This window comes from Cladophialophora immunda (assembly GCF_000835495.1).
Source record: "Cladophialophora immunda strain CBS 83496 unplaced genomic scaffold supercont1.5, whole genome shotgun sequence".
Lineage (NCBI taxonomy): Eukaryota > Fungi > Ascomycota > Eurotiomycetes > Chaetothyriales > Herpotrichiellaceae > Cladophialophora > Cladophialophora immunda.
The window spans coordinates 568,429-591,595 of NW_015622545.1; the positions used below are offsets into that span (position 1 = coordinate 568,429).

General features: G+C 54.8%; 8 protein-coding genes across 13 annotated transcripts; 3 read left to right on the top strand and 5 right to left on the bottom strand.

Annotated features, from left to right (window-relative positions):
• The first annotated feature begins 64 nt into the window (after positions 1-64).
• Positions 65-1,506, top strand: PV07_08571 (uncharacterized protein). Its single transcript, XM_016395749.1, has 2 exons — positions 65-526; positions 585-1,506. The coding sequence occupies exons 1-2, from the start codon at positions 135-137 to the stop codon at positions 1,222-1,224; spliced, it is 1,032 nt and encodes a 343-aa protein (XP_016245605.1). The 5' UTR covers positions 65-134; the 3' UTR covers positions 1,225-1,506.
• Positions 1,507-1,896: 390 nt separating this feature from the next.
• Positions 1,897-6,316, bottom strand: PV07_08572. Of its 6 annotated transcripts, XM_016395755.1 has the most exons (4): positions 5,606-6,316; positions 4,936-5,261; positions 3,249-4,887; positions 1,897-3,189 (listed from the first exon to the last, which is right to left on the bottom strand). In XM_016395755.1, the coding sequence occupies exons 2-4, from the start codon at positions 5,141-5,143 to the stop codon at positions 2,982-2,984; spliced, it is 2,055 nt and encodes a 684-aa protein (XP_016245611.1). In that variant the 5' UTR covers positions 5,144-5,261; positions 5,606-6,316; the 3' UTR covers positions 1,897-2,981. The 6 variants fall into 6 exon arrangements, with proteins under 6 accessions (XP_016245611.1, XP_016245609.1, XP_016245608.1 ...); XM_016395753.1 differs by having other exon boundaries at positions 3,249-5,261; XM_016395752.1 differs by having other exon boundaries at positions 3,249-5,533.
• Positions 6,317-7,048: 732 nt separating this feature from the next.
• On the top strand, positions 7,049-8,372 carry PV07_08573 (uncharacterized protein). The gene is made up of 3 exons (XM_016395756.1): positions 7,049-7,478; positions 7,647-7,834; positions 7,976-8,372. Exons 1-3 carry the CDS (start codon positions 7,205-7,207, stop codon positions 8,168-8,170), a joined length of 657 nt encoding a protein of 218 aa, XP_016245612.1. The 5' UTR covers positions 7,049-7,204; the 3' UTR covers positions 8,171-8,372.
• PV07_08574 (uncharacterized protein) lies at positions 8,246-10,058 on the bottom strand. Its single transcript, XM_016395757.1, has 4 exons — positions 9,848-10,058; positions 9,750-9,767; positions 9,248-9,686; positions 8,246-9,183 (listed from the first exon to the last, which is right to left on the bottom strand). The coding sequence occupies exons 1-4, from the start codon at positions 9,892-9,894 to the stop codon at positions 8,836-8,838; spliced, it is 852 nt and encodes a 283-aa protein (XP_016245613.1). The 5' UTR covers positions 9,895-10,058; the 3' UTR covers positions 8,246-8,835.
• A 200-nt stretch (positions 10,059-10,258) lies between these two features.
• On the top strand, positions 10,259-13,612 carry PV07_08575 (uncharacterized protein). Its single transcript, XM_016395758.1, has 2 exons — positions 10,259-10,806; positions 10,874-13,612. Exons 1-2 carry the CDS (start codon positions 10,656-10,658, stop codon positions 13,267-13,269), a joined length of 2,547 nt encoding a protein of 848 aa, XP_016245614.1. The 5' UTR covers positions 10,259-10,655; the 3' UTR covers positions 13,270-13,612.
• A 163-nt stretch (positions 13,613-13,775) lies between these two features.
• Positions 13,776-14,916, bottom strand: PV07_08576 (uncharacterized protein; the record flags this gene model as incomplete). Its single annotated transcript, XM_016395759.1, has 1 exon — positions 13,776-14,916. The coding sequence occupies one exon, from the start codon at positions 14,914-14,916 to the stop codon at positions 13,789-13,791; it is 1,128 nt and encodes a 375-aa protein (XP_016245615.1). The 3' UTR covers positions 13,776-13,788.
• A 2,750-nt stretch (positions 14,917-17,666) lies between these two features.
• Positions 17,667-19,315, bottom strand: PV07_08577 (uncharacterized protein; the record flags this gene model as incomplete). The annotated part of the gene is made up of 3 exons (XM_016395760.1): positions 17,667-18,008; positions 18,072-18,999; positions 19,053-19,315. 3 exons carry the CDS (start codon positions 19,313-19,315, stop codon positions 17,952-17,954), a joined length of 1,248 nt encoding a protein of 415 aa, XP_016245616.1. The 3' UTR covers positions 17,667-17,951.
• Positions 19,316-19,404: 89 nt separating this feature from the next.
• On the bottom strand, positions 19,405-19,797 carry PV07_08578 (uncharacterized protein; the record flags this gene model as incomplete). The annotated part of the gene is made up of 1 exon (XM_016395761.1): positions 19,405-19,797. The coding sequence occupies one exon, from the start codon at positions 19,795-19,797 to the stop codon at positions 19,405-19,407; it is 393 nt and encodes a 130-aa protein (XP_016245617.1).
• Positions 19,798-23,167: the final 3,370 nt, after the last annotated feature.

A 23,167-nucleotide genomic window follows, 5' to 3' on the forward strand; every position in this document is an offset into this window, starting at 1 on the left:
GCGTCAGACTTGTCTGCATTTGTCCAACATTCAACTGCGCTCGCGCCGTCTTTTCTTTTCCCTAGAGCTTTGTCGACCTTGCCGACAAGGCCATCAATTGGCAAGGCAATCATTTCTGTGCGATCCTGTTCAAGATGGCGCATCCTGTGGCCAGAGTCTCCAGCAACAGTCTCAAGTTACCCTTACCTTTGACGGCCTCTGGCCAGATCCTCCAGATCTGCCCTCAATGCGCGCATCGTTTACCTTCTATCCACACTCGCCAGTTCACAACCACTCGACGCAGAAATGCCGCCGGCGTTGTCCAGAGCATTCCCAACATCGATTCCAAGCTCCCGAAACATGTTTCCATGAAGAGCCAGATGAAAAAAGCCAACAGGCAACAGATAGGCACTGATCTGGGAAAGCTGCCCCAGACCTTCATTCTCCCTGCCGCCAAGGACCTGCCGGGCTGGATGAGCCCTAATTTTATGAAGAGAACAAGGATTCATTGGCTACAATTCAAGACTGCTGTCAAAGACTGGTGGAGGTAAGGGACATGACTCAATTCCGGACCAACCTGGGTAAATGGCTGACCTGCTATCTAGCTTGGTGGTTTTCCTGAAATGGGACGTCAAACGAGACCCTCTCACGGGCAAAAAGCTGAGGAAACCGCTGGAGCTCTCCCAGAGAAATCAGATTGCGCGAGACCTGCACAAGGAATTCCATGAGGCCTTGGGCGAGGGCGACCTGAAAAGGCTACAGGTCATTTGCTGCGAAGGTCTGATGGCGCAGGCGAGGATGCGCGTCGAGCAACGGAAAGCCTTGCGCCGGAGGAAGGAACCTTGGCAGCTTCTGAGTTACTCCGGCATTCGCTATCCCGCCTGGCTGGAGAGATGGCCTCTCTCGGGGTTTCTCCCCGGAGCAAGCACCAGGGTGGTGTCGGACAGGCTTGCCCCGTTGCCGTTCGCAGACACCTACCTCCGCCAGTGCATTGTCCGCATCAGCAGCGTCCAGAACTATTTGCTCGCCGACCGGGACAAGGATATCTTGCTGAAGCATACTGATTATGTGGTGATACAAAAAATGACTACCAAGGGCGAGGAAGGGCCTTGGAAGATATGGGGTCTGACGGAGCCGACCACCACGAAGGAGATTGATGGGTTACTTGAGGGCAAGGGACAGGAATCCGGTACCACCCTCGCGGAGAGGATACGGGACAAGATCTCCGGTATTGCAGGCGTCTAGCCGAAGACCACAGACCAGAAAGCTGGTCTCGCAGCTGATCGATAGGCTCATCTGCTGCTCGACACGATGTGAAATCCATACCAGCGTCAGCCGAGACCAATCCCACTCCTGTCCTTCTCTCCCTGAGCGCCTTCCAGCCGACAGGGAGTGGCGTTGGAGAGAAACTCCAGAGAGCGTTGTTGCTCGACAGCGCACAGCCTGCTGTACAACTATATGTAACCATCCTGGCCAAAGATATGTTTGAGCTCGAGGGCGCCATCCATGATACTTCTTCGTTCGACACTCCGTCCGATCAACTTCCCTCCTCGCCTAGTTGTTTTGTTCCCTGGTAGTATTTTCCATTACTCCGAGCCCAGCCGCGCGTGATTATCGTGGTCCTCTCCCATGGCATTGATTCATTCATCTATTCGTTCGTTCGTTCGTTCGCTACATACAGGCTTGCACCAGGTCCTGACGTGGGTGGGTACTTAGGCCGGGATGTAGACATCCAGCGATCTAGATATGGAGGGAGAGAACAGACCTGTCCAGGGGAGCCAAAGGAAGGACTCAGGTCCCGTAGTGGATGGGGCTCTCATCAGACTTCTCCCTCTTCCGACCACAGGCAGGCAATATTGACATACGCGACTCCCGTCCTAGTGCAGATCAAAGCTAACTCGGCGAAAAAGAGAGGGGGGGGGGGAGGGAGGGGAGAGAGAACGGAAATGTGACAGTTCGTCGAGTGGTAATGATGGAATCCAAGCATGGAACATGGACTCGTAATATCGCTCTTTCTGGGCTCTGTCCCCTCAAAGGTAATAAGCCGCCATCAAGCCGCTTACTTTCCACCATGCCTCTTTGTTTTCCACCTTCTGGGTGCCCATGGTGGCTTTGGGCCGCACTACTGGTGGCTGCTGAGCGGGCACACTCCTGAGCGCCGACTTTGCTTTCGAGGCCCATACGAGTACCACAGGTTTGTAGTAGCCTATTCCTCTCCTGTGTTTTGGGGGAGGGGGAGGGGGGGGGACAAGAGCATGGAAGAAGAAGAAAGAGTTCCCCTAGACACCATCTCAAGGTTGAACAAACAATCTCCGTGTTTTCCTCCCTGGCTTCCTCCGTGTCGTCAAGTCTGTATTCCCAATCGACTCCGTTCGGTACTTAAACCCATCGGTTCCTAGAGCTATATAGACATTTGCCAGAGTTTCTTGCGGCTCTGCCAGAAGCGTCATACATAACAGGGCATGGCCGTGGTCATCAAAGTCATAACATCGTAAAAACGTACCGATGAAACTCATCCTGCGACTCAGGCCTTTTGAAACAAATCAACCAGTGTATAAGCCCTCCGACATGGAGCCATAGCCTTCTGGCCATCCGTTCCCTCCGCTAGGAGGTGATTTGGTGTCGAAAGGAGTGGCAGTGAACATCGGGGAGCAGTGCAACTGGAAAAGGCTGAGCCCAAGGGTGCTCATATCCCCCTTCTAAATTGATCGTGTGCCTTTGCGACCATAAACTTCGACATAGAAACCTTCTTTCATGCTGCTGCTGTTAGGCATTTGAAGCACAAAAGAATACAAAAAACTGGCGCCGTGACAATCGATGCGAATGTGCTGTACAAGAATCCAACGCAAAAAGATCTCCGGTTTGGCAAATCTGTGAGGCCTCGTCTCCAGTCTCAGGTGATGGAATCCCTTCGTACTCAGCTCAAAGCCGCTAAGTGACACGGTGAGGGAGGGTATACCTGTTGAACTTGACAGGGTCCTGAGCACGATAGTCTACAATGGTCAGAACAAGCGCATGCGCCTTTTTCCCGCCTTGTTGTTTCCATCGGTGCGTTGATTGAGGACCTCGCGGAGTCTAGGGTCAAGACGATCTTCATCCGAGTGATGCTGCCGTACGTGCCGCTGCAGGTTGTCGGGCCGAGGATACCGATGTTGCTGGTCCGGACAGAAAGGACATATATACCCGGGAGATCTATGAACCAAGCCATGTCTGCGGGGAATGGAAACAATTAGCATGAGAAGTCTCTTTTTCGGTACGGATCGTCCCACCTGATCATCTCATTCTTCCTCTTAAAGCCCAGGCCACCATACCCCCGAGGGCAATCTTTGATCGGACAGAAATGAGTTCGCTCGTTAGAATGGACATTCATATGGCTGTTTAACAGGTATTGAGTCTGAAACGGTGCAGCATTACATCCTTCGTGGGTGCACTTGAAAGGACCCAGCGAAAAGCGAGCAACTGAGGCGGGGTTGGGGGCCAGCTCGGGCTGAGGTCTTGGGTGAGACACAGATCGAGGTTGAGTTTTCGACGCAGATTGCGCTTCTGGCTGAGGCTGTTCAGACTCCGAATCAAGATCAGATTCAAGTTCGGATAGCTCGGAGAGCTCGGATTCGGTCTCGGATCCAGCCTGAGATCCAGCCTCGGGTTGGGTCACAGGTTGCATTTGAGGTTGAGGCTGAGGCTGAGGTTGCGCTTGGGGTTGGGGCTGGGCTTCGAGCTCGGGTTGAGGTTCAGGCTCAGGGGGAGACTGAGGTTGAGGCTGAAGCTTCGATCGAGCGGCGGGTTTGGGCTGAGGTTTGGGCCGTTGAAATCGAAGTTTTAATCGGGGGTTTGAACCCGCTTCAGGCTGATATAGAGATATGAATCGAACTTCGCCTTTAGGTAGGAGGTCGGTGTCCATGGTTGGGACATGATGCATCCTGCTGCCCTCCTCTTGCTCCTCCTGATCGTGCTCAGGTAGTGCGGTTAATGAAGAGGGACCGGAGGCTGCCGGAGATGGCGTGATGATGGACGAGGCTGGAGTCGAGACAGAGAGAGAATTCGAGGAAGTATAATCTGAAAATGTTGACGTATTGGAATTCCCCGTCGTCGTCCGCCAGTTGTTGTGAGAGGGGGGATCCGGTGGAGACATGGCGGAATATGCTGTGTACGACGCCGGAGACGCATAAGAGGCAAAGGGCCGACCCATGCTCGGAGACAGGCAGGCAAATGCCCCCGGGCTTGGGTCAGGTAGGTCTCCAATGGCGATCTTCAAAGACGGAAGCGTCATCCTATAGTCTGGTAGACCTGCAGGCGAGGAACGTGGTGGGGACCTCTGTTGCATGGCTGGCAAGGTGAAATCTGGATGTGCATCACGGGGAGATATCGCAAACTTTCCCAGAATGGGTGACTTGAGGATTGAGTCGTCATCTTGATCGCCGTCACGAATGTTCGTAGTAAGATTCAGCCGCAAATTCGGATACAGCGGGCGAGTTCTCGGGGGTGGGATTGTATCGAATTGCTTTCTCGACAGATCTGCGTGCTTGGAGGCAGTATGAGCCTGTCCTGTCGACTTTTGGATACCCTGCGTAACCCGAGGCGACCGTACCGGTTGCTCTTCAGCCACACTGGCGGGAGTGTCCACCATGGGGAAGTCCTCGTCCTCGTCGTCCCCGTCATCAGGACCATCTGGATCGGCAAGCAAGGCCTTCCGCGGCACCGGCCTTGGTTTGATTGAAACCCGGTGTGCTCCATGCCGAATGACCCTTTTGGGCCTTCTCATCTGTCTCCGGCCACGTTGGGCCGCATTGTCGTCGTCATCGTCGCCGTCCTCTTCCTCCTCTTCCTCCTCTTCTTCCTCTTCCGATTGACTTCTCGAGTCCAAAGGCTCTCGCCGTGCTTCGCTAGCAAGTGTGCGTTGATTAGGATCTAGGTTCAGAATCAGTACGCCATCGGCAAAGGTGCGGTTGGCTCGACCCTTTCGTGCTAGAGGCTTCTCCCGATGTCGCAGTGCTTCCCTATCCTCCGCCTCGGAGGGATTAGAAGATAGCTCGTCGATGGGCACAAGCGGTGCAGGGCTAGATCGTGGCCCGTACTCTGGCTTCACTGGCTCAAGGCCGGGGCTTCTGAGGGGTGCAATAATATCCCGCTCGACGTCGAAATAGATATCTTGATCTTTGGACATGAGTGAGCACGACAAATCACATGGCAGATCATCCGCAATACGGATGAGGCAACGGCGCTGAGACGAGCAAAGAGTATTGTTTGACTATGGAGGCAAATGTCGTCTGGGATCGATGTCTCTGGACCATATGACATGTCAGTGCGTGAAATTTTCAACTTCACCGGTTGGACACCCTCCAGCAGGAGCGCTTGACATGGAAACAACAGGGACTCGCTGGACGTGCTGCTATTGCCCGTATCGATGGCCCGCAGGACATGCCAACTGATTGCCAGAAAGGAACGAGCAGCGGGGAATGGGGGAGGGGTAGGGTTTTGACGAACTCAAATGGTTCCAGACCGTGGTCAGGCGGCAAGGCAAGGGTGGTGACTTGCGTATTCGGGCACGTAGCGGCTGAAGAGGAATGGCAATGCATTGGCCCAAGACGAAAGCAAAATTGGGGGAGGGGTGGTAAGACTCTCATACCGGGAAAGCAAAAGGGCTTGATGCTGGTACCAGTGTGACTCGAGTCAGTTGATAAGATGGCGGGAAAGTGAGGGGTATTTGTAACACAAGGTCGGGATGAGGCTCTTGGAGGCTCTGAGGAATTGGCTGATCGGGAAGCACTGGTAGGGTTGGGGCCTGGAGGCAGAGAATCAGGTCGACTCGGGTGGTCTTGGATGTTTTGGATAGCTCGGAACTGCTGGTGGTGATGGCGGTGTTGGCGGTGATGGCGGTGACAAAGACGCAGACAAAGAAAGAGAGATTTTGAACCGAGTCTGTGAGTTGGCACACCGCAGGCGAACCGACCGACGACTTGACTGCTCAGGTTGCGAGGCTGCTTGGATGCGGAGCCGAGCAGAGAGTCTTTAGGTTGGGATGAGAATTGACCAGTCGAGTCAAAGTCACCTCACCCTCTCACCTCTCTTCCCCTCGTTTTCTCGTTCTCCTTCCCGTTTTCCTCGTCCAAGGTTTGAAGGGATGAGGAAGCAGAAAGAATTGCTGGAGCCTTGGGGGGCTTAGCGTGAGCAGGTGGACAATCACAGCACAGCCCCTCGCCAAATGCACCTTCGGGGATTCAATGGTTACAAGTCCGTTAGGGTTGGGAGAAGGGGAAAAACTGGATGGGAACGGGAATGCCAGGTTCGCTAGGATGATCCCTGGCCTTTGTATGGGCTACGTGTTGCGAGGTCCAAGGTTTGGGTGGCTACATGGCTACGTGAGAGGTGATGGGAGTGCGTTGTTGTTGTAGCTAAATCCAGGCTTAGGTTGTGCCCGATGCATTAGGGAGCCCATGCACGGTCTGGAATTGAGGCTGCTAATGACGGAGCCATGGCTCCCCTCTAACGCACCTCATCCCATGGAGGCTCGCGGGAACAACAAAGCTGAAGGCAGGCGAGGAGGCTCCTTTAGGCGACGAGGACTGTCGCTGAGGGAGATCAATCGGATCGAACACGGCCTGGGGGGGGGGGGGGGGTTGGAAGCCTGGTAAGCTTCATCCTGATAGGCGAACCACACCCCCCAAGTCCCCTAACTGCGCGAGCGACCCACTCTACCAGGGAAGGCTGATTCCAATGAAGAAGCCCGTCCAACCAACCCTTTCCAGGGACGGGTGAGGGAAAAGAAGGTTGCTGGATATGACCGGAAGGACAGAAATATCACATCACACATAACAGGGGATAACAACGGCCACGGCAATAGCACAATGCATCAACGGAGGACTTTGTTCCGATCCGACCAGCCATGTCAGATACCTTGGGAGTGCGAGGGAAATCCAAAGGAGACAAGAAGAGCAGTGGAGCAGTAAGAGAGCGACCAGACAACGAGAAACCAGACAGAGAGATGGGGAGGGGAGTGCACGTAACATCTGAGACTGCGCCCTGAGATTATGCCATCCGGGTTGATGCGTAACGAGAGGCGAGAGGTGAAAGGTGAGTGAGAGATGAGAGAGTGTCTTGATCTCTTCTTGCATCTCTTGGTTCTGACGCTCTCTGTGGCTCTCTTCCTTGCTTCCTGCACACTCGGCTGCTCCCTCCAACTACCCAACCAAGAAAGTGCTAGAGGCGACCGCGGCAGCTGATTCCCATGCATGAAGAAGCAACAACACCCTTCCGCCCCTCCCTCTTCTCTACGATAGGCATTCCCACACCACAGAGGCAGGGCGCTGGCTGGCACCCGCAGGTGCCAGCAGCACAACAGCACTTGGGAGCACTACGCCTTCGTTTCTCATTGGTGTTGGTGGCTTGCCTCACCTCACAAATTGGGCCTCAAAAGCGCAATTCCAACCCCCCAACATCCATGGAGGCCAACTGCGTCACAACCAACGATGATGTTGGCCCTTCTCTGCCCATCCTCCATCGTCTGTCGACCCTCTCGTTCTCTCTGCCCCTCTCTCGCCCTCCTCTCGACCTTTTCTTCCCACAGTCTGTCACCGTCCGGCTTTCTCCCTCATTCAAGGTCCACTCGGCTTAACGGGCGGTTCCAGAGCCTCAATTCATATGATTAGCTGAAGTCTGACCCTTTTTAGCTTCACAGGGACGCCCCGCAGTCGCAAAGAACTTGCTTGGAAGCCGTCCGCAGCTTCCTCACTTCTCCCCGGCCGGTCGCCTAAACCTCTTGGACACCAAGGGCTCTGGTCTAAATATGCAAGACTACGAGTTCACTTCCCGTTCGAACTTGGCGGAACAGCCAAAGAGATCGCTTCAAGACTGCACGGCAAGTCTCTTGTGTTGGCCGATGGCGTCCCCATGTCGTTCCAGTCTAGTCCAGTCCAGTCCAATCCCATCCTCATCCGAAGCGACAAAAATCTCTCAGCCCCCGACCACGGATGCGCTAACTAGGCTCACAAGGATGTAGCTTCCGGCAAGCTACAACACCTCGGAGACCTACTCCCACCACCACCTTGCTTTTGCCCTGCCACATCTGGCTATACAGAGGAAACTGAAAATGGTCCTGCAACAATGGTATCATGTTCCAGTTGACGGTGAGTATTCGAGGGTATATACTGGCACGGTTACTCGTCATCGGACCGTTGTGACACATGAAACCTAGCGCGGAAGCCTTATTGGACCAAGTTATCGAAAAGGATTTGGGGCTCGGTACGGCCTCCCAAATCCTGATGTACTTGTAGGATACGGAGTACGGACAACATTGCCAACCCTCGCGTGTAATCTATTATTGCGCTCTATTGTGACGTCTATGTGATCCAAAGCGTGACGAACAGCAGCGACAGGTCCAGCTACCTGTTTTGGGCACATCGAGGTCGTCGGGGCTGACTCCACCGTGAACTCGTGCTCACCGATTCGATGCTTCTCCTTGTCCCGATTCCGGATTTCCACAACCTATCCCCTCTGTGAGGAATGAGCGGACCGCTGGATGTCGCTGAACGAGTCCTGCTGAACCGTCGCTAAAGGCGTGGCTTAGCGAGGAGCCGGCGACCCATCCTCAGCACAGCCCGCACCTGCGTTGGTCCAGATCGGGCGGTAAGCCGCTCAAACAGAAAGTGCAAATTAAGAAACCCATGCGAGCCCTATGCCAAAACTCGTTGGCGTCTGAGCTGGAAGCGATTGTCCTTCTCGACTCGAGGATATCTTGTTCACCACCCGGTCCGCTGTGAAGAGCTTCTGGGACTGGGTGCTCCCGTATTCTGACTCGTTACTCGAAGCACACGAAAACGGCCTGGTCAGGGAGACTCCCGATATGTCTGGATTGTGCAGTCAACGACTGAGTAATGGCCGTTCTGGGTCGTTTTCGTCGTCTGAGCTCTTGCACATCTCCTTGCGTCCCCGGTACAGAATATAGTGTTGCAGGATGAAGAGCAGGTCGAACCCCATGCTAATGTTCGCGAGCCCAAGCTTCAGAGGATTCCCAGTAATTCCACTCCAGTCACCGCCGAAGCTCGCATCGAGTACCAGCTGCGCAATGGACAGCACCCCTCCGGTAAGATCGAACAAGATCTGCAATATGCTCCAACCTTCGGTCGATTGGCGCTTATAATTGAAGAAAGCCTGCGGGATGTACTTAACAAAGGTGCATACGAGCTTGACGTATCCCAAAGTGTACAGCTGCGGATGGTCCTCGTTGTTAGTCATTCGGGTCGACAACAAAGAGGTAGAAAGGATATCTCACCACATCTATCCAAGCCCAGTCCATTGGATCTTGGTCCCTCAACCCTGAGCGAAAAGTCACCAGTACAAACGTGCCAGCAACAGCAAGAAGGCTCCCCCAAACGATTGCCAAAACCGGGCGACTGGCTCGCTGATGAGCTGACTCTCGAAAGCCCCATAGCCGTGAGAAGAATTGCGAGTACGTCAAGATGACGAGCACGACCGCATGCAGGCCAAAGGCAACATCGTTCGGTTGAACGGTCGGCTCTGGCGATGCCGGGTGCCTCACTGCATATTGTTTTCGAATTGTTGGTGAATATAGGAAAGAGCAAGTTGATGCGCTGTAGCATACAAACCCGAGGACGTTGAGAAGCGGAAAGTCAATGGCAAGGCCTTGAGTAGACCGGCGCTTCCAGTTCAGCCACGGTTGAGGATAGAATGAAGCGCTCCAAGACAACGTACTGTAACCCGAGTTAGCGGTGAGGCCGTTGGCCAGCAAGATGCTGGTCTCTCAATGGACTTACTAGACCCATCCAAGAAGTCTGGAGAAATGTATCGGTTAGTACCAAGGATCTGTGTCTAGCTTATCTGGGCACTGATAAGGGCGATTAAAAATTCGTACCTCGACACTGCTCTTACAAAGCGAGCCCACTGGTCAGCATCAATCATGGTCGATGTCGAAAGGAACTACAGATGAATCTGTGTGCGGCGGCGGCAGTGGCATCGATCTGAATCGTCGTTGGGCTTTTTGCGCTCGTGCTTCACCTCATGAGGATGGATGGTCGATGTCCCAAAGGCCGACACTTTAAAAGGCCTGATGAGCCAGGGTGTTGATCGTGGTGCGGGTAGCCACGGGCGGAGGCGATGGCGTGGCGAATCGACAGTGAAGAAATCGCCAGGCCCGCTGGTGCCCGCCTGGCGGCCTCCGGTGCCTGTCTTTAGCGGTTCTTTCTGGGGGGCGCGCTGCCGGGGCTTATGGTTGTTGCCCATCCTACCGCTCTGGCTCGATCTTGGCAGTCACCTGCGCTGTCGCAAGCAAGCAGGACAACTCACCACCCAGTCCGGCCGCATCCAGACAATCCAATTGTCCATCACGCACTTGCTCTTGTGATACTTTCCTACCGACTTACGAGTAGGCATCATCTCAGCTCCAAGCCCGTCTCCTGCGCCTTGCCACAGTATATTCAATTCGAATCTCTCCCAGTAAAACGGCGTCGGCCATTCATCTACCCCGCTTGCCGAGCTCGAGTAAACAAAGCGAAGATCAGTGACAGCTCCCGATCGAGCCGCAAAGACACCCAACGGCTGCTGCACAGGAGAAAAGCAAAAGTCGTTCCCACCTTGGATGGTTTCAACCTCTTGACCGTCGGAGGAAAAGCCTCCCGCAAAGCCCATCTGTCAATTGCAGATACACACTCTGCACTCGAGTCATGTCGCCCTCACCGCAACTCTCTCCCCCAGGGAGCAGCACCTACGATTCCAACACGATGCATGTAGGCGATGGAACTTGGGATGCAGGAAGAGATGACTTTCTCCTACCCAATCTTGTGGGACTGAATTTCGCGACAATGAGATACAATGGTGAGAAGAACAAAATTTTCAGCAATTCTGCGGTGAAAACGGGTAGACTGACGCGGTAAAATATCAGGAATGGGAAATCGCTTCTTCTCCTTAACCGGTTACCATGGTCTGGTCGAGGCGCACGGTATCATCGCTGCCATCACATTCCTCGGGATCGTCCCGCTCGCGATCTTCCTCATGCGATTTTATGGCCGCCAGCCCCGACTCGCTCTCCGAATGCACATATGGCTCCAAATCCTCACACTCCTCTTGAGCACGGTGGTCATCATTCTCGGCTTTCAAGCTGTAGGCCCGAACCGAAGCTTGACTAATCCACATCATGGGATTGGTGTTGCAATATACGTCTTGATCTGGGTTCAAGTCATGGGAGGCTGTATGGTGCACCGGAGAGAAAAATGGAAGAAGCGTGCACACATTCCTCTCAGCGCCATGCTCCATCACTGGCTGGGCCGTGCCATTGCTCTGCTCGGAATCATTCAAGTCCCGCTTGGTTTGACTCTTTACGGGTCGCCTCCTTACTTGTTTGTTCTTTATTCACTATGGGGCTTTTTCTTACTTTTCTTGTATTTTGTCCTGCAATATCTGGCCGAGAGGCGAAGAGGTCGCTACGGGCCCGGCGGCGGCAGCAACCACCATGTTGACGTTGTTGAGACCGCCGACGACCGCAGACACACAGGGTTGGGAAAACTGGCACTGGCCGGAGCAGCTGGTGCGGGTCTCGCAGCACTGTTCAGAAGACGATCTTCGAGGAGGGATGATTCGCCTCACCGTGTGCATGGTGGTTCTGGAACTGAAGTGACCGGAAGTGGATCGTCTTATTACTACGATGACGACAAATTGTCCGATCGGTCTCGCCATGGGATTGGACATCGTCTTTTGCAGATCGCAGCTATCGGAGGAGCTGTCGCTGCGGTCAAGAAGCTGATGGGCCGTAGAGACCGCGACGACGACTCGGACGTTGGCCCTTACAGACCACCCCTTGGTGGGAATCAGTCCGTCACGACAGACTCGATGTCGCGAATCGAAGAAGGCAGGCCGCCCCCCATTCGTCCAGTTACCCCGGTTGGTGTCAGTCCGGGCCACATTCGACCGACACATCCTCTCGCCCAAACTCCCATGACGCCAGGCTCGGATGGACGCAGACCTTCCGGGTCACTGTACTCGTACGATTCATATATGTCTGGATCTCCATCCAGGCGCGACCGGAGATCGCACGGATTCCGAGATGCCGTGGCCGCAGGCGGGACAGTGTTCGCGATTCGACAACTCTTCAAAAACCGCAGACAGCGGAAAGAAGACCTTCGTGCAGAACAACTGAGGAGAGAAAAGATCGAGGATGAGCGAAGGGCACGCATGGACTCGGCTCACAGGTACACCGGCGATGGATTTGCTCCCCCAAGACGAGCTCGCCACGGCAGGATGGGCAGTCAGACTGCTTCGGACATATCGACCGATCTGGGACCGCCTGGAATGAGCGGAGCCATCCCAGCTGCAGCAGGAGCAGGTGTAGGTGCCGCTGCAGCGAGTGCCCTTGCCGACAGAGATCGAATCAGACCCGTTGGCCAGGATCCTCCCATCGTGCAGCCTGGCCCGCCTTCTGCTGCTTTTCCAGTTCCCGTTCCCGGTCCCGGTCTCGGCCAAGCAGATATCCCTCCTGTGCCACCGCCTCACCTGGACTCATCGGGCAGCGAACTTTACACTACAGGGTCCGGCAGGCAACGACATCGACATCATCTCCGCGACGAAGCCGCAGCTGGACTGGCAGGAGCCACCCTCGGAGCCGCAGCAGCGGAGGACTCCCACCGTCGCCGAAGACAAAGCAGTCGCAACAACGCGACTGACAGCGTGGAGTCCCCTCCTGTCAGTGTTAAAATAAACATGCACAACGATGGCCGCCAAGTGACCCTTCGGCGGTTGACGGAAGAAGAGGCCGCCGCACAGCGTGAAGCCCGGAGAAGAGAACGCCAGGCTTCTGCGGCGGCGAGAAGATCAAGGAGAGGCTCCAGTCTCAGCGGGAGTGACAGTGAGGCGATGGGGGGAACTAGTGCTGATCGACGATGGAGACGCACTGAAGCGCTGGAAGCCGAGCAGGCCGCGCAGAACGAAGCTGCGGCTCAAGCTGCTGCCACGCCATATTCAGCCGCAGCCAGAACTCCTCAACCACCAGCGTCTGTTGCTGGGATCAGCCCTGCTCCCACGATACCATACCCTACACCCCCCGAGCCGCCGAACGTGCACCCAGGCACTGGCCAGCCATATCAAGTGCCTCTACCTCCACCCCCGCCTATCCCAGGATCAGCCAGCAACCTAGGGTACCCAGCGGGAAGCGGCGTCACTTCTCCTGGGACGGAGACGAGTGGGGCGACGGAGTATGCTAACAACCGGAGAAGGAGGCGGGCGGAACGGGCCCAGGCAAGGTTAGCCAGGGAAGGGAGAACCGGGGGAACGGTTGAGTTTACCTGATCAGATCTCAGCCGTGTCTGAGACACCGCTGCGAGACTGGAGTGACAGCGCTTTGGAGGCGCGCGCATGTGTATGGAAGCTGACATGAAAATAACGACTGTGGCATTCATGGTTTTGTGAGCATGTGGTGTATTAATCTGCACAAAGCAGTCTGTGATATGTGTTTTATAGAGCATTTCTGGCATCCCTTTGGCGCCATGGTATATCATAGGCTTGGAAAGGATGCCTGACGAGAATGATGAGATGAGGATGCTTCCTTGGAGCCATATTGTGCAGGAAACTTTCCACTTGGGATAGTGACCAGAAAAGGCCATGAAGACCCGCTGATAATGAAACGTTCGTGCAAGCTCATCGCAGACGATGTTGAGCCGCACGGAAAGCCTTGAGCGCGCAATCAACCGTAATCCCGCTAGGACAATACAATCATGGTCACATCGATTGAGTCGATTGACCTTGTCTTCACCAGGACCTATGAAAGCTGCAGTCGTAGAAGAGCGCACTTCACCCATTCGGTCCCGGTTATGTTGTCTTGACGATGCCAAACTTGATCAGACTCTCTCCCGTCGCCACCAGTGCATCAACGGGCGGTCGAGGCTGCCAGCCCAACAGTGTCTTTGCCTTGTCGTTGGAGATTTGTTTCAACTTGCCGAGCTCCGGGACAACCAGAGCAACACTCGGGTCAAAGAGGGCGACCAGCCTCAGGAGGAAGTTGGGCAGTGTCCTGGTGGGCGCGCGCTTGGCCGCGCTGCCCATCCTCTCGCGCAGCGCCAGCGAGATTTGCTGGACGGTCATGCCCGGCGGGGAGACGGCCAGAAAGCGCTCGCCCTTGGCCTTGGGGTCGGTCATGGCGCGGAGGTGCAGGTCGGCGGCGTCGCGCACGTCAACGATGCCGAACTGCACCTGCGGACAGCCCGGCAGCGAGCCGTTCAGGAGGCGCTGCACCAGAATGATCGAGGTCGCGAAGTCGGTGCCCAGCACGGGGCCGAAGATGCCCACGGGGTTGACCACGGCGAGCTCGAGCGATCCGCCGCCCTCGCCGCTGTTGACAAAGTCCCACGCCGCGCGCTCCGCCAACGTCTTGCTCTTCTGGTAGGCGCCGACGCCGGGCCCGTTGACGTCGCTCCACACGTCCTCGGTGTAGGGCACGCTGGGCGGGTGGTCGTTCTCGGTGTGACCGTAGCCGATAGCAGCAAAGGACGAGGTGATCACGACACGCTTGACTCGAGCGTCTCGTGCGGCGCGCAGCACTCGAAGGGTGCCTTCACGGGCGGGGATGATCAGGTCGTCCTCATGCTTGGGCGCCCCGGCAGGAAACGGCGAGGCGACATGCAAGACGTAAGTGCAGCCCTGGACCGCCTCTGCCCAGCCGTCGTCCTTGAGCAGGTCTGCCACGGTGAAGGTGAGCCTGTCGAGGTTGATGGATTCTCGGCCACCACCACTGCTACCACCACCATCACTGCCGGTGCTGCTCGCCTTGAGCATGCTTCGGACATGGTCTGCTCGCTGGGACGATCGGACGGTGGTCCGGACCCTGTAGCCGCGCTCGAGGCATTGGAGGATGCAGTGGGCTGCAAGGAAACCGGTTCCGCCTGTCACCAAGACCAACCCAGGATGATCTTGGTCCTCTTTGGCTGCGGTGTTGGCCATGAGGAGGGGTTCAGGAGTAGAAAGCACTAGGGGTTGGAACAGGGGCAATGATAGTATAGGTGGTAGCGGCGAGCAGTTACGACTGCGACAGTACCGTTGCAACGCACAGAACACCTTCAATTGCCAGCATCGTCTCCCACATCCTGTTTTCTGCTTTATATGCTTCCGTGCTCGGTACATACGAGTTCAAGGCCCCCTCCGAGTGCAGGCACTCGGAGGGGGCCTTGTGTGTAACCAGCTGGCCAGCATTTGTCCCCCGGAGTTTCGGAATCAGGTAATATTCCATGGCCATCCCCCAACCCAAGAGACAGAGATGCGTTCTAACCACAAAGGCGTTGGGACCGGGCAGATTCATTGAGCCGATCATGGCAATCAGTCGCAGCGAGCGATCGATCGAGTGTCACACATCCATCGAGCCACCACTATTCTAGCTCTTGTCAGCCAGAGGCAGACTCGCTCGCTTCATTCCTCCCTCGTCCTCCTAGTCCATTCTCTGCCCTCTCCACAGCTACTGCTATTACGACCGACCGACTATGCCCAACTCAGACTTCGACCAGGGGATGGAGTGCTTGCATCTGAGATCACCACCTCGCTAAGCGAGCAACAACAATTTTTGTCTCTGCTCTGTCTGTTTGTCTCCATCACTCCATGCGCTAAAAGAGAGGGGCAAAGATCAAATGCAAACCTGCTACCATCGCAGGAGTGTTCGGAGTGCGGCACGTCCAACCCCTGTGTAACCAACCGACTCCAAGCGCCGGCGGTTGGTGATCGGCTCAGGGCTGCCCACAACCGGCTTAGTTGGAAGCTGCCACGGTTCAGGTGCATGCTGCATGCATGCTGCACGCACAGTGGTGACGCTGAAGGCGAGAGTGAGGGAGAGATAGAAGCGAGCAAGAAAGCAGCTACTTTGCGAGCATGTCAACTCAACTCCAACATACTGCCAGCAACAAACAGGCCATGATCCACACTCGCCCTTGATCAAGAGTTCGAAATTCTCTCCATCTCTTTCCCTCCCGTCGTCCCGAAGGGCGGAAGAATAACCGCGTTTATATTTGCCATTACTTTCCGAATCACCACCCTGGCAAGCAAGGTGTGCTCTCCCCAAAGCAGCAAGATGAAGCGAGAGAACGCACATGGGAATAGAATGCAGCAATGCATGAGTTGAGCTTGAGGCAGAGGCACAGAGGGAGCCGGAATTGACTCAGGCGGGTAACCCATCGTCCTCTTTTGGACCAACCAACGCGGGGCAGGAAAGCCAGTTTGACATCAGAACGAGGGTGTGCGACCTCTGCAAGTCGAATCAGGCGCAATGGTATTTTTGGTGGCCCTCCTATAGGTGGGGTTTATACGAGATTTGAATCCGACAGCTTGAGTCTATCTCGCCTACCCTCCACTACGCTCCAGCACCAGATTCGCAGCTCAGCCTGATGACACTCCCCTTTTTTTTTGCATGCGGTGTCATCGCCCAGCGTTTTCTCCTCCTCGCTCTGTCCGTCTCCACACAAGAGCCACCAGGGGCCTCAGGATGAGATTTCATATCATGACCTCATGTTCAAAGATACGGTGGAAGGGGGAAGCTGGATGGGTGGTGCATGGGTCACCCTAGTAAGTCCTTCTCAAACCTGCTATACGAGGTTGACACTTTGTGGGGAGCCAGCTACCTAGCTAGCTAGCGAGGTAACAAGGGGTGCTCGTATGCAGGGAAAGACATGGATGGTTGGCAAGGTTGGTCAATGCCCCTGCACTGCCCATCCCCCCTCTCTACTCCCCCTGTCTCTATCTGTGCCTCTGATCTTGCGGTCTGCCCTTGGATTCAACACCCTGGCTTTTGACTTTGTCTTTGCCTTTTCGGCCCTTTTCGGATCTCCGGTCTGCTGGTGGTCTAAGCGTCGAGGCGGAACCGCGCTGTGAAAAATCGCAATGGCCATGAGTGAATGGAGACCTGGGACAGAGCCGGTATCGAACTCTTTGTGTCCCGGCGAGGAGCAATGCATGCACATATCCATTTTCAGCCCCGGTAAGTTGCTGTTCTCACGACGACTAAAGCAACCCCGGGTGATGGCGCCAATCTCCATGGATGTCCAGAACGGGGCATGAGCAGGGACCAAAGAAAATCATGGACTTGGCTCTGGGTGTGGATACTACAACTCAGAAATGCTCTCTGGGAAAGGAAAAGGATGGGTGGGTTCCTGGGTGGTTGGTAGCACAGATGGGGTAGCACAGTAGGCATGTGCTTGGAGCTTGTTGCGGCGCCGGCGCCGGCGGCCAGGCTGTCTTTCCGACAACAGTCGTCGTGAGAGAGACTCTCTCTGAGAGAGGGAGAGAGGCAGGCATCTGAGATGTACAAGGTCGGTGGTTATTTGTTATATTCCGTCAATCAATCCATCAGTCAGTTCAGTGGATGTTCGCGATCTCATTATCGTGGACTATAGCTAGCTATGCAGCGCTAACTTTGCTATTTCTGTTGCCTGGGGTTTCCGTTCTGTGGCAAGAAAAAGGAAAAAGGAAAAGGGGGGATACACAAGGAGATAAAGAGATATTGAATCGACAATTCCCCTAGCGCAAGTTTTGTCAATTTTCCATCTGTTCCTGTCCACCCACCCACCGCAAAGGAGAGACAGTCCAAGCCCTGACGAGGCCATGTTATCTGAAGTGGTGTCAGGCAGAGTAGTACTGCTGGTGGTGGTGGTGGTGGTGGTAATTCGTGAAGAAAGGACACAAGCAACAACAAACAGAGAAACAAAGGAGATAAGAAATGGGTCAGAGGGGGAGGGGGGGAAACAAAACATGTCAGTCTGTCGTGCACGCCTGGCTTTCCAAACCGAGTCACGGCGGCTTCACCATTCGCGGGAAAGGGGACTCCTTTGTGTCTGTTTTTGGGGCCCAACGCTTGCCCTTCCTTCCTTCCATCCATCCATCCTGTTCTTTCTCGTTGTTAATCTTCGCCAGAGCTGCTAAACGACAATCACCACAGGGCCAGGGTCCCGAGATATCCTCTCTGCCGGGGACTGCCTGCGCTTGCACCACCGGGCCAACTAGTAGTTCGTTGACCAGAGCACATAGTGTTGGCCATACTGCCAAGCGTAGGGATGCTGTTCCACGCAGAGTGTCAGTTGTCAGATCGAGTAATCGAGAGAAAGAGGATAGATACTTACCGGTGCTTGCATGATTGGCTGGCTGTAGAAATGTTCAGGCGGGGGTGGTGCAGGCCAAGCAGCCGCTTCTGGTTGACGTGCTGTCTCCTCCACTCGAACGTAGCCCTCTGGAGCAGGCGGATAGCCATGGGCCGGCTCTTGCTTGACCGCCTGGTCGTAGAACGTAGGTGCCACCGCCGGAGGAGGCATGGTAGGAGGCGACGAATCGACCACCGAGTTTGGCGGCGTGTAGCCCCCCTCGGGGTCGGTAGGCGAATGGGGGGCATAGCCGTATGCCGCCGCCTGGTCGGCTAGATGGCTGTTGAAGGCGATGTCGATCACGGTTGCAGGCGAGGCATTCGCTGGCCGATCTGTTGCTGAGACCTGTGTGATCATGTTGTCCGTCGCGTAAGAACGCTGTGGAGGAATACTGTTTCCCGAATCATGGTTGGTCGGAAGCACGGTAGTCATCACGTTCGGCATTCCAGGCGCCGGTGCACCAAATTTGATGTTGACGACCACGGGGCTCGACTCGCCTTGGACTGCTTCCTCTGCTAGGGGTTCAGCGCCATTAGGCTCGATCGATCTATCCCCATTGCTATCCAAAGCTTGAGGATTTTCTGGACCCTTCGAGAGCATCGGAGCCAGCTTAAGAGGATGTCTCCATTCGGGACCGGCGCAGGCTGGAATTGTGGGATCGGAATGTGCCATATTCCCAGGGGGAAGCTGTGGAAGGCTCGATGTTAGCCACGGCATCGATGTTACCGGAAGGCTGGGCGGCTCCCAGGTTGGGGCAGCATGACCACAATGTTGAAGAAGAGTGCTTGGAAAGTTAGATGTTGGTGTCGCATGGCTGAAGGCAGTGTCATAACCCCAACTGCTCGAAGAGCCTCGCCGTCCGGAGTGAGGTTGGTCATAATGGTTCAAATCTGGATGAGGCTCCAGGGACCTGCCATATATCTTGGTCAGTGACATGTGTTTAGCGACAGGACGAAAACCTACCTAGGCAGATCCACAGCCTTTTGGGGCAAGTCCGAATAGACATGGCCAGATTGGGCAGAGGAATAAGCAGAAGAGGGAGGCATCGGAGCTAGATCCCAGTGAACTTGTTTCTTCCGTTCAGGCTTACGGTCAACCCGTTTCGTTTTGTCTTGTTGGTCGTCGGCGGCAGTGATCTCGAGCTCTCTCTTCTTGTTGGGCTCTTCGCCTTGAACGTCTTTCAAGGGCTGGGTGAGTGCTAGTTTGGAAGCAGAAGATGTTGCCATGAGCGACTTAGAAAGAGGGGGATGCCATCAGTAGGGCAAGCTTAAGGAAGATAGAAAGAGACTCAGCGATGGACGGGGGAAGTGAAGGTTTATAACTGTGTAGAAGTCGCTCTCTTCAATCCACATAGAGATCCGCTTGACCACAAGCTGCTATGGAAGCTCGATACCAACATCCATACTGGCCTCTGAGTTGTCCGCAACTCGACCCGATCGCGATGCAGCTTGCATAAGGTATTGGTGATGGGCGATGTGGAACGTCCAGGATGGAGAGGCCATCGCTTCCGGAACCCAGGAGCCACTTCAGCCGTGCGAAGCACACGGCTTGACTGTAAAGCAGCAAGAACGAATGTGTCGAGTCTCAGAAAACATCCATGGAGGGCGTTCAATAGTCGGTTCCCTCCTGCAGGCCTGCAGATGCACTCATTCATCTTCCCTAAGTTGAAATGAGCACCTGGTGATGGTGTGCAGCAAGCGCCCTTCATAGGATGAGCCAGGGAATCACCTAGTGCGTTTGTAAGTCGCTAAAGGCCACAGCTTTCCCCTTTCGCCTCAGGCTGGGGAGGCGAATTAGTTTCAGGAAAGCCCCCGCAGATCTCGGATGCAGGCAGCGTGCGCGAAAGATGTCGCCGAGCCGGCTAACAAGCTCGATCTCGAACGTTGGTGGCTTCGATATCGCCCATTTCATTCGTCGATATGTCCGCTTCAACTTGGCGCGGGGCCTTTTGGCGGGCTCTGAGAGGCAGATCCAACCACCGCGTGAGTCGATGCACTGACATTAGGAAAAAATGAGGGGGTTTCAGAACAGCCACCGACCTGCCCAGTTGACATGGGTTGTTGTTCTTGTGCCCCAGCCGCTTGCCTCCGCCCTGAGCTTCCGGTTTGAACTTTCAACACGGGCAAGCGGGACCATCTGACCAAGATACGAAGGAAAATGACACTAAATCTTGGGAGGAAGCTTGCATTGGTGGTCGACGGCCGCACATTGACACGCGGATGCAGCTCAAGCTCCCCCGAGCACAGACACTGAATTGTCCCCCATGATTGCTGTGTTCAAGCCTGGTCGATCGTAGGCTTGTCCCATGTGTTTGAGCGTCTTGAGAGCGGGCAATTGAAGGAACCTGGGGGGCTGATCTTTCACACAATCCCAGGCTCGCAGTGAGGCAGAAAACTCAAAATGTAGAAGCCGGCCAAAAGTCATGGCCAATTGCGAGAGGCGACTGTTAGGTCTCCTCCCTGTGACCGATTCCAATGTGACAAGTGATATTTCTGGAGAGGAGGCATTGCAGCAGTAGCGTGGAGATCTCGCTTGCTGTTTCCCTGGCAGCATGCCGCCTTTCCTGGAGCTGGAAGAGTTGTAGCGACTTGATTGAGCTTTGCATATCCATCCCCGGCAGTGTGTCCGTCCTGTGGAGATCCCTAAATGCGACTTGAGCTAGCCCGGCGCTTACAACCGTGCTCTTTTGGCGACCAAAAATGCCCTTGATTACCGGAGTGGTTGCTCATCGAAATGGCCGATCCCCAGGGTAAGATTCGAAATCGCACCCATCTCACATCCCAAGCAAGATCGGGATTCGCTCGCCGTAAGGTCTATGCCAACCCCTGCCAGATGGCTTGGAGCCGGAATAGTTTAGAATCCCCAACGTAAGCGATACGAAATAACGCTTTTTAACTTTGAAGGCCAAGATACCACTGCTGCAAGTCTTTGGGTGGGCGAACGTGTGAACACAGCCTCAGAGTCTGCAACTGGAAGCTGTTGACAGGAGGCTAACAGGCAGAGCCCAATTGCATCGCTGCAAGAGCCGGTCTCAAAGCTTGTAGAGAAGACGATGCATGACTGAAGTGATGGTGCCCAGGGACCATCAAAATCGACAATCGAAGTGAAAACCTCCTCCTGACATTCCGGCACTTGCCAGGCGGCGGTAGGTGGCGTCCCGCAATGGCCGACCTCTGGTCCAGGGTAATTTGTGCCGGTTGTCAAGCTAGATGGCAACTTGGAGGGCCGTCCGCAATGGTTACATTGCGACACCCAAGTACCATCCTGTTGTCACCTTTGTGGACTCATAAATCATGTGGCGAGCAAGAAGTACGCCGATCCAACATCGAGAAGGCGGTGCATCCGCGGATGTTTCTAGCAAAGCTCCGGTAAAGGATGGCAAAGGTTGCTCCTCTTCTCAGAGCTATGACACTCTGGGGGATCCGCGGTCGTCTGTCATCACCTCCGTTGACAGCAGCAAGGGTGGGGTGCAAAGACGCGGTAAAACAGGGGCAGAACTTTAGCACCTAAGATTCAGATCCCGGCATGTCGAGAGAGGGCTCTGTGAGCAACCAAAAGAGTCCCCGTATAGCACTAATCGATAGACAGAGCTTTGCCGTCAACAGTCGATTGGAGACTGCCCCCTGATTGTAGCAAATAGTCCAATCGCTTGGTTTTCTGCCGCATTGAGGCGGGACAACCATGGTTGGAACTTCTAACACAGGTTGCTCATCTTCGAAGCAAAGTTGCTAGGTGTAAAAAGTTGAAGGGTCCTGGTCAAGTGCGTCTTTGGCTGACCCAAATCTGACTGAGTGCAATATCCCGAGGTTCAAAAGGGATGGTGGTGAACATGAGCCTGAGTACCAGGATCCATCGCCACTAGGCGAGACGAGTTTCTGGAGAAAGAGCCAGCTTCTTGTGACCGGGATGGCTTTCCTGCACTGTACCAGTGCAACTTGGGGCTCCATCGTGACAAGGGATGCAGAGATCAGAGCTATGTTGAGGACTTGCAGATCCATCACGGGCTTGCAGTCAGTGAAGGAAGACTAAGACCTCCCTTTTCAAGGAATTTGTGAAGGCATGTCTAGCAGGCCAAAGCCCCGATCCCTGCTGAAAGTCAGACAATCTCACTACCAGTTGAAAGTCCGGCATGGTCATGGTAACACATCCACTCATGCTCACTTTCTGACCCGGCACAGCAAGGCTCCTTTTTGTCTCCGTATCCTAACCCTTCCGATCTGTCGGTCAAGAGAAGGTACGGGGCTCGCGCATGGTCGACTCAACATGGGATCTGGAAATCTCAAGAAGGCCAGGGTGTTTCGACCACTTGAGAAACTCGACGTTCTGTTTGCATTGGAGCAACATTATCGGACCATCAACGTGCTTCTGCAATCACGTCGAAGGTCGGAGTCGTCGGGGTTCGCAACGCCGATCACATAGTCCGACTGCGAAGGCCGTGCGACCACAATGAACAGCAAGGCTTAATAAAGGCAGCGGATTGCGGCTGTGTCTTTGGTCGGCTCGGTCTGTTTAATTGTTTGCCATTATCGGTAGGGGGACGCGATGAAGGCGACAGTGCAGCCGGCTGCGGCAGCGAGAAACTCGGTGGAAGGCAGACATTGCTCAAATCCAGACCACACAGGCTTTGCGGTGTAGACCTTCGGCGCCGTTGCGTGATTTTTTGGAGCTCCGATGCCAGCATGTTGCTGCCCTCATCTCGCTAGCATTCCTACTCCTGTTGAGATTGTTTGCCACTTTGAGGATAGCGCCAGCCACGAATGCTGTGATTCTAGGAGAATGAGCATCGTCGTCCGTCTCTGCAATCGATTTGTGCTCCGTCTAGTAGCACATGAAATTGCATTCTCGCTGTCCGGTCTGTTCAAATGGACTTGGACTGGATGGTTCCACCGAAAAAGTATTTCATCTCTGAAGTTTCTGCGCTTGTGGTAGCATCAATGCTTCCCGGAGTCACATCACTTACCTCCGATTGTGCTTTATCGCCGTGCATCTCTTTGCCATAGGTCATGCGGGTGCATGGCGAGGGCCACGACGGGTTCCCTTTATAATGTCATTGAATGATCCCGGCATCTCCTCATACA

Bases quoted from the DNA above. Each gene is read 5' to 3' on its own strand.
- PV07_08571 (XM_016395749.1), top strand. From the start codon at position 135: ATGGCGCATCCTGTGGCCAGAGTCTCCAGCAACAGTCTCAAGTTACCC. The intron at 527-584 runs GTAAGGGACATG...CCTGCTATCTAG, and splicing joins GCTGTCAAAGACTGGTGGAG to CTTGGTGGTTTTCCTGAAAT.
- PV07_08572 (XM_016395753.1), bottom strand. From the start codon at position 5,143: ATGTCCAAAGATCAAGATATCTATTTCGACGTCGAGCGGGATATTATT. The intron at 3,190-3,248 runs GTGGGACGATCC...CATTCCCCGCAG, and splicing joins AGGAAGAATGAGATGATCAG to ACATGGCTTGGTTCATAGAT.
- PV07_08573 (XM_016395756.1), top strand. From the start codon at position 7,205: ATGCATGAAGAAGCAACAACACCCTTCCGCCCCTCCCTCTTCTCTACG. The intron at 7,479-7,646 runs GTCTGTCGACCC...GACCCTTTTTAG, and splicing joins TTCTCTGCCCATCCTCCATC to CTTCACAGGGACGCCCCGCA. The intron at 7,835-7,975 runs GCAAGTCTCTTG...ACAAGGATGTAG, and splicing joins GATCGCTTCAAGACTGCACG to CTTCCGGCAAGCTACAACAC.
- PV07_08575 (XM_016395758.1), top strand. From the start codon at position 10,656: ATGTCGCCCTCACCGCAACTCTCTCCCCCAGGGAGCAGCACCTACGAT. The intron at 10,807-10,873 runs GTGAGAAGAACA...GTAAAATATCAG, and splicing joins CGCGACAATGAGATACAATG to GAATGGGAAATCGCTTCTTC.
- PV07_08574 (XM_016395757.1), bottom strand. From the start codon at position 9,894: ATGATTGATGCTGACCAGTGGGCTCGCTTTGTAAGAGCAGTGTCGAG. The intron at 9,184-9,247 runs GTGAGATATCCT...GACCATCCGCAG, and splicing joins ACTGGGCTTGGATAGATGTG to CTGTACACTTTGGGATACGT.